Source organism: Dermochelys coriacea, chromosome 14 (genome assembly GCF_009764565.3).
Source record: "Dermochelys coriacea isolate rDerCor1 chromosome 14, rDerCor1.pri.v4, whole genome shotgun sequence".
Taxonomy (NCBI): domain Eukaryota; kingdom Metazoa; phylum Chordata; order Testudines; family Dermochelyidae; genus Dermochelys; species Dermochelys coriacea.
The window spans coordinates 26,470,954-26,485,700 of record NC_050081.1 but is presented as its reverse complement, the minus strand read 5'-3'; the positions used below and the strand labels follow the sequence as shown (position 1 = coordinate 26,485,700).

Below are 14,747 nucleotides of genomic sequence, written 5' to 3'. Positions count from 1 at the left end.
ACTCCTTTTCTTTTTGCGAATACAGACTAACACGGCTGCTACTCTGAAACCTGATATCCATATAGTGGCCCTTAGGGGGGTGACATGCGGTGTGTGTGAAAAAACGAGAGTGCGGCTGCAGAGGTAGTGTGTGTTGGGATGTGTGTGAGGTAGGTCTCCAGGAGTGCTAGGAGATGGAGGGAGCAGGGAAGGAATAGGTGGTGGATGACAGTAACCTTCCTTGGCCATTCCAGAGGTAGCAGGAGAATGGGAAGGGAAAGGGGTAACAAGAAGGGCAGGGATAGAGAGGGAATATATGGAACCTGAGAGATGAGTGGGTTGATGAATTACAAGGTAAGCAGCTTCCCCTCTTCGTCCTCGGGAGTGACTTGGCCCAGATGTCCTCTTGGACCATAACCTAGTGTGAAGCGCTCAGAGTCGGGGCTGCAGAGGAATCAGCCATGTCCAGCTGTGTGAATCTCTTGCCCCAGGGGACGACATCACTTGCAGCCAAGACACGAATAAGCGAGCCTGGGCTAGGATCTGGCCAGGAGATTCTCCCTTCCCTGCGAAGGCCGGAGCGGGGCTCGGGCTCGCCGGGCACGGAGGAGGCGCAGACGCGCTGGCCGCAGATCCCTTTCGGGGGCTCAGCGAACTCCCGCTGCCCGGGGGGGGGACGGACGGGCCGGCTCAGCGCCCGCCCGGCGCCCGGCTCTAGGTGTCCTGCGTGGGACTGGGAGGGGTTAAGCCGGCAGCCCCAGCCCGGGGGACGGACGGGCGGACGGGCAGGCTCAGGCGCCTGCTATACGGAGTCGGGGCTCTAGGTGTCCTGCCTGGGAGGGTCCCTGCTGCATTGCAGCCTCCGCGCTGCTCCGTGTCTGGCGCGCACAATGGCGACTCCCAGCCCCAGCAGCGGCTCCGGCTCCGGCTCCAGCAGCGGGAGCAGCACTCCGGGCTCCCAGGCGCACACGGCGGTCAGCAGCATGCAGGGTGAGCGGCCCCCGCGCCAGGCCCCGCCCGCTCGGTTCCCCCCCCCCCCCCGCGACGACGCGCCCGGCCCGGGCTCCGCACCTCGGCCCGGCCGCTCCCGGGCCGCCCTCGTCGGTCCGGTGGGACCGGCAGCTCGGGTCCGGCTAGGCCCCGGCTCGGCCGGGCGCTCCCTTGCTCAGCGGCGGGAGGCGGGCCCGGGCCCGCCGAACCGCGAGGGCCTGTGAGGCGAGGGCCGGGGCGCCGCGCAACCCTCGCGACGGCCGCCCGGCCAGCGGCCCCGAGCGGGAACCGTCCGACTCCCGCCCTGGGGGCCGCGCTCCGGGCCCAGAGGCCTCAGGTGCTGCGGCGGCCATGGGCCCGGGATTGCGCGGAGGGGGGCGGCAGGCTGGGGGACGGGAGTGTGCCCGCAGTGTGTGGGGGGGTGCGCGCGTATGTATGCCCAAAGGGGCGATGGGGGGCGAGTGTGCCCGCAGGGGGTGGGGGTGTGTGTGAGGGGTGTGAGTGTGCCCGCAGGGTGCGGGTGGGGGGTGTGTGTGCGTGCACACGGTGAGTGTGCCCGCAGGGTGCGGGTGGGGGGGGGTGCGTGCACACGGTGAGTGTGCCCGCAGGGTGCGGGTGGGGGGGGTGTGCGTGCACACGGTGAGTGTGCCCGCAGGGTGCGGGTGGGGGGGTGTGCGTGCACACGGTGAGTGTGCCCGCAGGGTGCGGGTGGGGGGGGTGTGCGTGCACACGGTGAGTGTGCCCGCAGGGTGCGGGTGGGGGGGGTGTGTGCGCACACGGTGAGTGTGCCCGCAGGGTGCGGGTGGGGGGGGTGTGTGCGTGCACACGGTGAGTGTGCCCGCAGGGTGCGGGTGGGGGGGGGCCAGGTGCAAGTGTGCGCAGGGTGCGTGACTGTGGGGGGGTGTGAGTGTGCCCACAGGGTGCGGGTGTGTGTGTTTGGACACAAGTGCACGAATGTGTGCACAGGGTGCATGAGTGCGTGTATGGGTGTCACGAGTGTGTCTGCAGTGTGTGTGTGTATGTATACCCACAGGGTGGGGGAATGTGCCTGCAGGGTGCAGGTGTGTGTGGGGGGGTGCAAGTGTGCCCACAGGGTGCGTGTGAGTGTGCCCACAGGGTGCAGGTGCATGAGTATGGGGGTGCAAGTGCGCCTGCTGGGTGCGGGGGGCGCAAGTGTGCCTGCTGGGTGTGTGTGTGTGTGCGAGGGCACGCTCGAGTGTGCCCACAGTGTGTGTGTCAGAGGGGAGAGTGAGGTGAGTGTGCCTGAAGCATGGAAGGGGGAGTCCATCTGGGGGCGGGGTGAGTGAGTGTGCTGGGGGTTGTGCCGGTGTGCTGTTTTCCCTAGGGCTAGGGGTGTTTGAGTGCGCACGGGGTGCTCCGTACCTGTGTTTGGTGACTGCTTTGGGAAGTGATGGGGGGGGGGTCCAGATGCCTGTGCTGGCATTGCTGTGCTATTCAGTGACTGCATATCACTTCCACTTGCCTTCTACACATTAGTGACTAGCAGGAAAAATGCTGTTTTTACCATGTAAATGTGAGCTGATGTTGGAGCCTTGTCTCCTGTTCTGTGGGGGTAGTGCTCAAGGCTCAGAAATACACACTTAATGTAGCTTCAAAACTGTTGCATATATTTGAACATACTCCTCTTTAGGGGCAACTAGATCCTGCTAGTGATGTTTTGACTGTCTTTGAAGATCTCTAAACCAGTGCTACTCAAAGTGGTGGTCTGCGGACCGGTGCTGGTCTGCGAGCCATCGGCTGCCAGTCTGCGCGCACATTGGAAAAAAAAAATTGCCAGTCCCCCACATCAGATAGCTTGAGAAGCACTGCTCTAAACAATAAGAAAGTAGCCATTCTTCTCGGGAAGGCATTCACTTCTCATTTCAGACTCCTACCCTTTTATTAGGTAACTACATGAATAGCAAATAGGCTCTTGATTTTTGTTTTAAGCATGAATGTGCAGGTTAGACATGGCCCCGATCTTTTCCCATAGTTCTGCTGCAGCAGGTTATTTTGATGCAAGACCTGCATTTTCCTCCCACTAACACATGTAAGCTCTGCAGCTGAGGAATCATTGAGTTAAAGTATATAAACAAGTGAACATTTGCCAAGGGTAGGCAAGTTTTAGTCTGGATTTTATATAGGTTGAACCTCTCTAGTACGGCACCTTTGGGACCTGACCGGTGCCAAACCGTGGGAGGTCAATGCAGAGTGCCAGTGGGTCTCCATAGGTGCGGGAAGTAGGGATGCGGGGGGTGCTGTAGCACCCCCAGGCTTTGCACCCAGCAGGACCCCCTGCTCGGGGGCCTCGCTGCCACCTGGGGTGCTGGCCCCCCCGCCTGGGGTTCCAGCTGCTGGCCCTAGGTCCTCCCCCTCCCTCCCGGAGCTTGAACACCTTGAATCCGGAAGCACTGGGAGGGAGGAGCAGGAGTTGGTAAGCACAGGCATGCGAGAGGCATGGGGGGAGGGGGACAGAGGGGGGAGCTTGGTGCCGGTGGATGCTCCGGACCTACTAATTTTTCCCCGTGGATGCTCCAGCCCTGGAGCACCCATGGAGTTGGCGCCTATGCCGGACCACAGATATTGCCAGACCAGGGAGTGCAGTATTAGAGAGGTTTAACCTGTACCTTATTAGATCAGGGTTCTGTCTCTTTCTTAAATATTTCTTGCGGCAAGTGACTCATTGCAGTCTGGCTGTTCTTTGCCTGCTATTCTGGGCAAAGCTTTAAGCTGGGATCTCCCAGAATGTTAGGTTGATCTGATGCAGAGCATGAGGCTTTTCTTTTCTTGTGTTAGTTTAGGCTGCAGTTACTTCCTGTAGAATTTCCAGCAGCATGTATGCTGCACACACACTGTGGCTGGAAGGGAATAATGGGCATACATTTTTGCCCCTTCATGAGCATAGTTGGAAACTAGTACTGGGAAAAGCCAGGCTCAATGCATCCCTAATTTTCCAACACAAGGGCTCAGAAAACAAACGGTCTAATAGTGGGTGCAGTTTTATTTAGAAACTGGTTTCTTAATAAAAAGCCAGATAAAGGTCTGTAAGTTGACCTAAGAACTGTAAGCCTAGTAAATTGAACATTGTAAGTGCTGACTTGTAGCCTCTGCCTAAATGTCACTTTCCGAGGGCATGTCCAGACTAGGCAAATAGGTTGTGTTTTAAGATGTTTGCTAATATGCTTTAAGTAATGTGTATTTACACACCACTTAGTATCTAGTGGGCACAAAGGCAGTGATGTTTAAAAATTTTAGCTGATCATGGTAAATGTTGGGGTCTCTCTATGGTTGACAATAGCCCATTAATATGTTCTTAAACACAACCTTTCTGCACTAGGTACAAAATTGTGTTTAAATTTGCATTATCTAACATGTTTTGAAAAACAACCTATTTTTGTAGCCCCAAGTTTGTTTCTGGATAGATACTGCAGTGTCTTGTTGTGTGTTAATTCAGTAACAAACCAAATGGAAACTGATGTAGTTAAATTAGTGTAATTTCTGTGAGTAAACAAGACTTGTGTCACACTTTATCAGCCAGTCTCTTGCTGGATTGGGGAGGAGCAGTTCTTATTTGGCTCCTAGTGATTACATCTCCATTCACTGAGCAGTTGTTTATTTCTTGATCCCTCTTGTTTCTTTTGTCTGTTACTTTAATATTTGCTTTGGGAAAAAGACTAAGAATACTTCAATCCTCAACTTATGGTTAAAATATTAGTCTCTTGGTTTGGTTGTGGCTAACATTTCAGCTTTTCATAGTGTTATTGTAGGGTAAGGTAGCAAATTTTTTCGTCAATATCTGAGGGTTGACCCTCTACCCCTGCAAAAATTAGAGACTTGGGCAATGTCTACACTATAAAGTAAAGTTGACTTAAGTTAGGTTGACGTATAGCACGGTTGTAATTAAACTCCTGTTACATGTCCTTTTTTCTGAGGAGTATGTCCACAGTGGCAGCTCTTGCATTGACACAGAGAGCAGTGCATCTTGGGTAGCTATCACACTGCGCAACTTGCCACCATCTGCCCCAGGGTGTTTTGGAAAGGGTTTGCAATGCTTCAGGGGGGCACTTTCAGCATCCCATGATATAGTTTTCTCTGTCCCATCATTCCATGGGCTTCCTAGTATATTTAATGCCACTTTCAACAGCCCAGGTAACTTGTGCATCTGCCATCTCTCTTAGAAAGCATGGATCCTGCACTGCTCTCCAGTACTGTGGTGAGCATTATGAACACAATGCACCTGATCCTGCTGTATTTTATGAGCTGAATGTCTGATGACGATGCCTTGGTGTCTGGCTTACAGTGTGCCATGGAAAGAAACAATTCAAGATTGCTGTTAGCATTCATGGAGCAGCTGCACGTGGTGGACTGTCAGTTCTGGGCTCAAGAAACAAGCACTGAGTGGTGCGATCACATCGTTATGCAGGTATGAGATGGCGAGCAATGGCTGCAGAACTTTTGGATGTGCAAAACCACCTTCCTGGAACTATGTGCAGAACTCATCTCTGCCCTCCGGCGCAAGGACACCAAAATGAGAGCTGCATTCATGGTGGAGAAGCGAGTGGCAATCACTAGGTGGAAGCTGGCAATGCCACGCTGCTATCGATCAGTTGCAATCAGTTTGCAGTTGGGAAATCCACAGTTGAGGATTGTTGTGATGCAAGTTTGCAGGGCCATTAATTGCATTCTGCTATGAAGGACTCTGACTTTGGGTAATGTACGTGAAATAGTGGATAGCTTTGCGGCAGTGGGATTCCCTAACTGCGGTGGGGCGATAGATGGCATGCATATCCCTATTTTGGCACCGGACAACTTTTTGACAGAGTACATCAACAGAAAGGGCTACTTTTCTCTGATATTGTGAGCGCTGTGGATCACTGGGGTCGTTTCACCGACATCAACATGGGCTGGTCAAAGAAAGTGCATAACGCATGCATCTTTAGAAACACAGGCCTGTACAGAAAGCTGCAAGCAGGGACTTTCTTTCCAGACCAGAGGATTACCACTGGGGATGCAGAATGCAAATAGTAATCCTGGGAGACTGTCTACACCTAGCTGCTGTGGCTCATGAAGCTGTACACCGGCATGCCTGACCACAAGAAGGAGTGCTTCAACAACAGGGTCAGCAGGTGCAGAATGACTGTTGAATATGCATTTGGCTGCTTAAAGAGTCACTGGTGCTGTCTCCTCAGGAGGTTAGACCTCAGAGAGGTCAATATCCCCATGGTCATAGCTGCTTACTGTGAGCTTCATAATATCTGTGAAGCAAAGGGGGAGAAGTTTCCCTATGGGTGTGGTCTGGAAGTTGAACAGCTGTCCGCTGATTTTGAGTAGCCAGATACCTGGGCTCTTAGAGGGGGCTCAACAGGGAGCTATTCGGAACAGGGAGCTTTGAAGAAGCATTTTAACAATGAGCTACAGTAATGTGTGTTGCTGAAATGTGCTGAGCCTGGAATTGTTTTTTTCACTGTGCTAGGAACCTTGTAATGATTGCTTTCTGTGCACAGCTATAACAATGCAAATGAATCTGTTGCTACTGTCTCTGAATATTAGCAGCAGTCACCATGTATTGGAGAATAATAAAGATTCATTCACTTTCCACACCCATGGAAACATACCTATCTCATGCTGAGGTAAACTTCATACACATAGTATCTTTGAAGGAGAAGGAACAGTGAATTCACAAGCACATACGCCAATGAGGCTCTCGCGGCTGGCTGTATGTCTAGCTGTTGTGTGTAATTTCCCGCGTGGTGGAGTGCCTGGTGTACTGTTGCAGCGATGGAAGATACATGGAACATGCGTGAAGAGTGAAGGGAGGTCGTGGAATTCAGTTCTCTGTGAGCTGCAGAGGGAGGTGAGCATGGATGTGTTCAGCCTGAAGTTCAACCAGAGATTGCAGCATACCTGTTTGTTCCCCGAGCAGTGTTGTTATCTGTTCCTGGCCCTGCTTCCTTTCCTCAGTATCCCTCCACATGTTCTCACTGATTGTCTCTCTCCAAGCTCTTGGCTCGCAATCCAAAGCACCAGAGGATTGCAGCATCTTGAACATGTATTCCTTAGACTTCTTCTTTCTCCTCCTTATCTGGCCGAGCTGCTCCACCAGTGTACGTGAGAAGACCGTGAAGGCCACATCTGCAACTGCTAAAGAAACAATGGACAGAGATCCTATTTTCAGTGCACTTGCACCGCTTGATCCAAACAAGTTACAAGCACAACTTTCTCACGTTCTCTTATGAGTCATAGAGCTCAGTGGCAGCCCCAGCCAAGCCCAGAGTGAAGTGGGTGAGTTGGAACAAAGGACAGGGGTAGCACTGGGTTATCAGTACAAGTGCATAGGACTATTGTACTGAATGCTGGCGCTGTTTTCCACAGGCGGAGGTAATTGTAGCTGATATCTCACTCCTGAAGGTAAGCAAGGCTGCAAGGGAGCACTTCCTGCATGCATGTGGCTGCAGCCTGGATCCGTATGCTGCTAGCTTGTGTGCTGCAATGGTGTCGTCTGAAGTAATTGCCCAGTGGTGTGACAAAGTGGCCTACCGCAGAGGAAGAAACAAGGCAGCTCTCCCAATAAATCTTCGGCAGAGGATTGCAGATTACCTCTAAGAAAGTTTCCTGGAGATCTCTGTGAAGGATTCATCGGACATCCCAGTGTGTATAAACAAATTTTTCTGTAGGGCCCCCTCTGTCTAGCTCTACAGGGGAATGAGAAGCAGATAGCAACTCTACCTGTATTGGTTATTTCACTACCTTTTGTAGCCTGATTTAAAAAAAAGCATTACTTGAGTAGATGTGTCCCTAAGGTATTGAAGCAAACTGAGTACATACCAGAGCTTCCATCCCCTGCATCAGGCTCAGCTCACTGGACTGCAGGGAGTGGCTAGATTGCTCTCGAGTCAAAAAGGCGTCCTGGCTCCCCACTCCACCAGATCTCCCTGTTGCTTGTCTCCCATTCTCCTCCACTTCCTTGTCCAGCATGTTTTCCTCAAGGTTCACTCTGGTGGCCAGTGAATCCAGCCCGCCCCCCCTCCCGAAGTAGCCACAGGGCTCTTGGCGATGGAGGTGGGGTCGCCGCTGAGGATGGCATGCAGCTCCTTGTAGAAGCGGCATGTCTGCGGCTCTACACCAGAGCAGCTATTTGCTGCCCTAGCATTCTGGTATGTCTACCTGAGCTCCTTGAGTTTTACACGGCACTGCTGCATGTCCCTGGCATAGCCTTTGTCCTCCATGACCCGAGTGATCTGGCCTTAGATATCAAAGTTCCTGCTGCTGGAGTGGAGCTTTGAGTGCACAGCCTCCTCTCCCCACAGACCCAGTAGATCCACCACTTTCGTTGTACTCCAGGCAGGAGCGCATTTGCTGCATGGAGCTGGCCTGGTCAGTTGCTATGTTAGCTCGCATACCAAGCAGACAGGAAGAGCAGTTTCAGAACTTCCCTGGGGTTTTAAAAGGGAAGGGCTGTATACCTGGCTGCAGGGAAGCAGAGTGATCACGATGGGCATTGGAGCACACCTTCCGGAGGCTACTTAGGTCGACGCAAGCAATGCAGTGTCTTCACCAACACTGTGTCGCTCTAACTGTCACCATAAGCGTTACGCCTCTTGTCAAGGTGGTTTTATGAAGTCGGTGTAGCAGGCGTGGGACAGTGGCGGGAAGAGCATGGTAGTGTGTATGTCTCCATAGTTAGAATGACGTAAGCTGCCTTATGTTGACTTAACTTGGTAGTGTAGACAAGCCCTTGTTTAAAAAAATCACTGTCTTTCAGTGCAGTTGGTGTGTTTTTAAAGTTTTAAACCTTTGAAAATCCTTTCTGCATTAGCAGCATTTTCGACTGCTTCAGACTGAGACTATACTGATTTCATACAGAGGAAACGCTGTAATAAAACCCTATTTGCCTTGTTTTTTGAAACCTTGCATTGATTTTATTTATAGCAAAAAATATAAATGATTGCCACCATCACAAGGAGAGCTATAGGGCAGAAGCGAGAACTGCTCTTTTTCTGCATGGATGTGTCAGGGCTTGTCTGCACTTAAAATGCTGCACCACTTCAGTGATGACATTACTTACTGTGTGGAGAGGGGTTCTCCCCGCAGTGGAAGTACTCCACCTCCCCAAGAGGTGACAGCTAGGTTGATGAGGAGTGCTTCCTGGCTAGGTTTCCCCCCCCCCCCCACCAAATGCATCCGATGAAGTGAGCTGTAGCTCACGAAAGCTTATGCTCTAATAAATTTGTTAGTCTCTAAGGTGCCACAAGTACTCCTTTTCTTTTTGCGAATACAGACTAACACGGCTGCTACTCTGAAACCTGGCTAGGTCAGTTTAACTGTGTCACTAGAGGTGCAGATTTTTCACACCTCTGAGCGAAGTACTTATACCAACCTAATTTTGTCCTGTAGACCAGGCCTCAGTTTGCATATGCATGCATAAAGTTTCACATGTGTAACCTAATGTTGACAAGACAACTTGAAGTTTTAACACTTGGTTTATTCACTCAGCTGTTATGTGTATACCTTTTTTTTTCTTAGTGAAGGCAGGGTCCAAATGTGTTAGCTTGTCTTCAGAGCTGTTAAGAGGGCTTTCCAATTGTTATGTTAACTTGATTGAACTCATGAATGAAAAATACGCTCTTTTTGCCTGTGTAGACAGGGCCATCTAAAGAAACAAAGTTGAATGGAGAAAGTCTCCCTTCTTTTCCTCTATGTAATTTTCAAAAGTAAGTTTGGTGGAAACACACTCACAATCACATTTTGTTTATAGTTCCTATATGTGTGGAGTGTAGAGGGCTTGGGAGACATGATTGTAGTTGGAATGGGAGTCTAATATCTCTATGGCATTTATAGAGAAGAGAACTTGCTTATGTTTAAAATAAAGCCCACAAAATATCAAACTAAAGCGGACTTTTAATATCTACTGCTTTTGGAGTTCACAAGTTTTCTATGGATTTGGGTTTGATAAGATATGTTGTTTTTTTTTTTAAACAAAACTTGAAATTTGTGCTAAATTTCAAATAAAGTGTGCCTCACTAAAAAGAGAAATTAAAAGAGAAAAAGAAACTGTCCAGTCTGTTGGCATTTTGCTCAGCTTGGCAATGCAGGAAGCAAACAGCACCAATGGCAAAAATTCATCAGGTTTTCAATGAGGCGATGCCTTGTTATAGAGTTGTTTTAGTTTTAATCTTTGGAGCACCCCCTCGTGGTGTGAAATATTGTGTCAGCAATTCTGCCCCATTCTCTACCTTGTGACTGACTTCAGTGATGTGGTAATGGTGGTGGCTTGGCCATACAGTCCGGTGACAAGGGAGTTCCACCCCTTCAGGGGTATCTACGTCTGGAATAATGTCTGATAAAGTAGTAGTAATCAAGACAACATCTTCTGCCCCTCCTCGACTCCTCTTCAGCCTTACTTTTCTTGAAGAGCAGCGACATGCAGGGCATTTCCTTGGAGTCTCTCAGCAAAACCAGAAAACAGACAAAAATACAAACTAAGCAATGTCCACCCACCCTGGGCTTGAGCTGTTAGTTCATCTTTGTTCTTCCTCTGCCTGGCTTCTGTCAGGTGCTTGCCACAGAGAGGAAACTCCAGACCACCTCTCTTCTGGATTTCCTCCTCCCAACTATACTGAACTCTTTTCTTTTAACTCCTCCCTGAGTCTAATGCATTCTTCAGATGTGACAAGTTGGGCTAATAGATTCATAGATATTAAGGTCAGAAGGGACCATTATGATCATCTAGTCTGACCTCCTGCGCAATGCAGGCCACAGAATCTCACCCATCCACTCCTGTGATAAACCTCTGACCTATGTCTGAGCTACTGAAGTCCTCAAATCATGGTTTAAAGACTTCAAGGAGCAGAGAATCCTCCAGCAAGTGACCCAGGCCCCATGCTACAGAGGAAGGCGAAAAACCTCCAGGGCCTTTTCCAATCTGCCTGGAGGAAAATTCCTTCCCGATGAGTTCTCAGGCTCTAGTTAACCTCTCGTTCTGTGTGGGTTTATATACCCTTTCTCATCTGGGTAAGGAGCTTTCTGTATGAGTCTTATGTTTCCAATGTCGTTTTAAAGTTTGGAGTATGCTGGTCTCTACCAGCCCTCAGAAGGAGTCAGCTGCTTTGTTTAGATTAGATTAGAGCCCTGTGTGGATACAGAATTTATATCTCTGGATATAAATTGGATATCTGCAGGGCTCCACCGGGAACCGCAGTGGCAAAAGCTGCGGCATGTCTGGCTGCCACTTGCAGGAGCCAGTGCCCCGCACCAGCAGCTCCTCCAGCACAGCTATACTTTCCCCAGCCCCACCGACTGGGGCAGGCACCAGGCTCATCGGCAGCTGTCACTGGTTGCAGGGGTGGGCAAACTCTTTGGACCAATGGCCATGTCTTGTTATGAAAATTATATGATGGGCCATGAATGCTCATGAAATTGGGGGTGGGGTGCAGGAGGGGGTGAGGGCTCTGGCTGGGGTTGCGGGCTCTGGGGTGGGTCCAGAAATGAGGATTTGAGGGTGCGGGAGGGTGCTCTGGGCTGGGACCAAGGTGTTCAGAGGGCGGGGGGGAGGGCTTGGGGCAGGTTGTCGGGACACGGGAGGAGGTCAGGGGTGCAGGCTCCGGCTGGCGCTTACCTGAAGCAGCTCCTGGAAACAGTGGCATGTCACCCCTCCAGCTCCTATGTAGAGATGTGGCCAGGTGGCTCTGCGCGCTGCCCCGTCTGCAGGCATCGCCCCTGCAGCTCCCATTAGCCGCAGTTCCCAGGCAATGGGAGCTGCGGGGGTGGCGCTTGGGGCAGGGGCAGTGTGTGAGCAGTCCCCTGGCTGCCCCTAAGCTTAGGAGCTGGAGCGGGGACATGCTGCTGCTTCTGGGAGCCTTGGGATGTGTGTGCAGAGTGGCCTCTGACCCTGCTCCCTAGCAGGAGCTCAGGAGCAGGGCAAGCCCCAGCCCCCACTCCCTAGCAGGAGCTCGAGGGCCAGTTTAAACTGGCTGGAGGGCCGGATGTGGCCCGCAGACCATAGTTTGCCCAACCCTGCCCTAGTGTGTGCAAGTGGCTCTCATGCCCCTGGACAGGAGTCCCTTCCACGCAATAGTCTGGGTCTCCTGTCCGGGGATGTTTGAGCCATTTGCACATGCTAGTGTGACCAGGGACAGCTGCTGATGAGCCTGGTGCTTGCCCAAGTGGGTGGAGCTGGGGCGGTACAGCTGCATTGGAGGAGCTACCGGTGCATGGCACTGGCTCCTGTGACCAGTGGTCCGACATGCTGCTGCTTTCGCTGCTGCAGTTCCTGGATATCCTATTTATGTCCACAGAGGGCTCTACCCTGGATGTTTTTTCCCCATACTCAGCTCACTGTGTTCTATTCATGAAGATAAACATTTCCTTACAGATATTTTCATGGCACTTCTGCCATGGTACTCTGTGCCCAGCTTCATCCCCAGCCTCTCTATTCAGAGCAGTAGCAATTGCAGCACTGCAGCAGCAGTGTTATGGAGAAGGCTCCCTGGTACTTCCTCACAGTTCTTTCAAGGCTGGATCTTTCATAAGTTTTAAGACCAAAAAGCACCATTATGATTATCTAGTCTGACCTTCTATATAACACAAGCCAGAGAACTTCATCCAATAATTCCTACATCAGGCCCAATAACTTAAGTTTGAACCAGAGCAGATCTTTTAGAAAGAGACATCCAAGCACAATGTAAAGACTCCAGGTAGTGGAGAATCCATCATTTCCCTTGGTAAAGTGTTCCAGTGATTAGTCTTACTGTTAAAAATATGTGCCTCATTTCCAGTTTGAATCTGTCTAACTTCAGCTTCCAGCAATTGTCTCTGGTTATTTTTTCATCTGCTAGATTAAAGAGCCTTCTATCAGAAATCTTTCTCCCTGTGTGTAGGTACTTCCAGACTGATTAAAATGTCTTATAACATTGTATTGAATAAGCTAAGCAGAATGAGCTCTTTAAGGCAGGGCTTCCCAAAGCATTAGGCATAGCTTCTCAGGGGCTCTGACATGCCTCTCATTTGTTCTGGAGAGTCTCAGCTTTCACTTAAAAACTGTTGCTAGCTCATGGTTGTAAAAAAACCCTTCAAAATGTGAATAGAGTGTAATTGATATATTGCTGTCTGCCTATGATTTTGTCCTCACTGCTAAAAAATTGTATGTGTACGGCAAGATAACCCTCACATGGTTTCAGAAGTTTGGGACAGGCTGCTGCTCCCATTACTGGACAAAGTTGCTCAAATCACTCTTGTGACTCTTTTCTGACTCTTTGATTTTTTTTCAATGTTCTGGACACAGTATTCTCACCAGTATTATCTTTCTGCTACTGTTTTTTGTATTAATTCCTCTGTCCTATCGTCTCAGGTGAGCTCTCAATTCATTATTGGAATTGCTTGGAAAAGTGTACATGACATCTGTTCATCTGATTAATATTTTTGTTAGGTGACCTTGTCTTAAAAATTGGGCTTAGAATCATTTTGACATCATGTGCTTGGAAAACGGAAGCAGCTGATATTCAACAGAGCAGACTTTGCCTAGGTCTCTTTCTCTACTGTCCAAGCTCGCTCATGTCCCTATCAGGACACATGGTCTACTTTGTTTGCCGGTCATCAGCTTAAGGGATCCACTGCAGTTACAGAATTCTTTGATAAACTTCTTATCCATTGGCATTTGCTACCAACCCTTTTTTTGTCCTCAGCCTCTGACACAGTGGCTCCCGATGATCTTGTCCCTGACGTGAGCATCACAGGTCATGTTGATATGCAGACAGTTTGTGGCAGATGAAGTGTGGAGGGAGAAAGGAGTCGTAGTGGGAGTCATTTGCTTAGAATTGGAGCAATCACATTTTTGCTGTCCCATCCCAAGGATTGTGATGGAAGCTTAAGCTTTTTGTGTTCCTCAAACATGTTTCTTATAGTTTAGGCCAGCAGAACTGCCCTGCATGGTGGGTATCCTGCTAAATGTAGGTTGCCTCCATTTGGATACAGTGTAGTCTGTTATGTGAACATTTTTCGTCCACTCTGTGAATATTGGAAAATTGAACCTGAATCAATCTGGGGGTCACATTTGGACAGGACAAATACTTTTTCTAGTTGAGTTTCAACCAGCCTCACTTATGGAGATTCCAGAGGTGCTATTAAGTGGGTAAGATTTGTGGTGTTAAGCCTAGTAAGGGATCAGTGTAGCAGGTGCACTGGCATGTGTCTGTTTCTTCTCCTCTATCTTGACTTTATGTATCTAGAGTAGCCACGGTTCTACAGTGGGCATCTTCAGAACTGATCCAGGGGCTAGGACCAGGGGCTGGGAGTCGGGAGACCTGTGTTCTGTTCAAGCTCTGATACTGATCTGTTGTGTGACCTTTGGCAAGTCACTTAATCTCCATGCCTTAGGTTCCCCATCTCTAAACAGGGGATGATACTTATCATCCTATGTAAAATGCTTTGAGATCTACAGAGTTCAGGCATTACTATTTTAATTGTCACTGTTTGTATTATTCCCCTTTCTGTTGTTCATAATACATACAAACAGATCCATCATTCCCTTATCTAATGGTAATGTTGAAGACAAGTGAAACATCTGTGTGCTGCTGCTTCAGTTCTAGCTTTGCAGCTGCTGTTACTGCTAAGCATTCCCTAGCAGAACATGGAGAAATGTATATGTGTGAGCTGCTCCAGAGTAGTGCAAGAGTGATGTGACTGACCATGAATAAAACAATTATATGGCATGCACACAAAATGGTGTTAAATGCAATAAGTAACTGAATCTGTTCTAGTTATTTCAGGGGTTACTTGTAACA

At 49.8% G+C, this 14,747-nt stretch overlaps 1 protein-coding gene and 1 long non-coding RNA gene across 2 annotated transcripts in view; both read left to right on the top strand.

Moving 5' to 3' along the window:
• Window positions 1-662: 662 nt before the first annotated feature.
• MAP2K4 (mitogen-activated protein kinase kinase 4) overlaps window positions 663-14,747 on the top strand; it is a 173,185-nt gene continuing 159,100 nt past the window's right edge. The window contains 1 exon segment of the mRNA XM_038371210.2: window positions 663-969. Coding sequence (XP_038227138.1) covers window positions 870-969 — 100 coding nt within the window. The 5' untranslated portion in view covers window positions 663-869.
• LOC122456586 lies at window positions 5,337-8,875 on the top strand. Its single transcript, XR_006275532.1, has 2 exons — window positions 5,337-5,392; window positions 7,342-8,875. It is a non-coding gene; the product is annotated as an uncharacterized LOC122456586 (long non-coding RNA).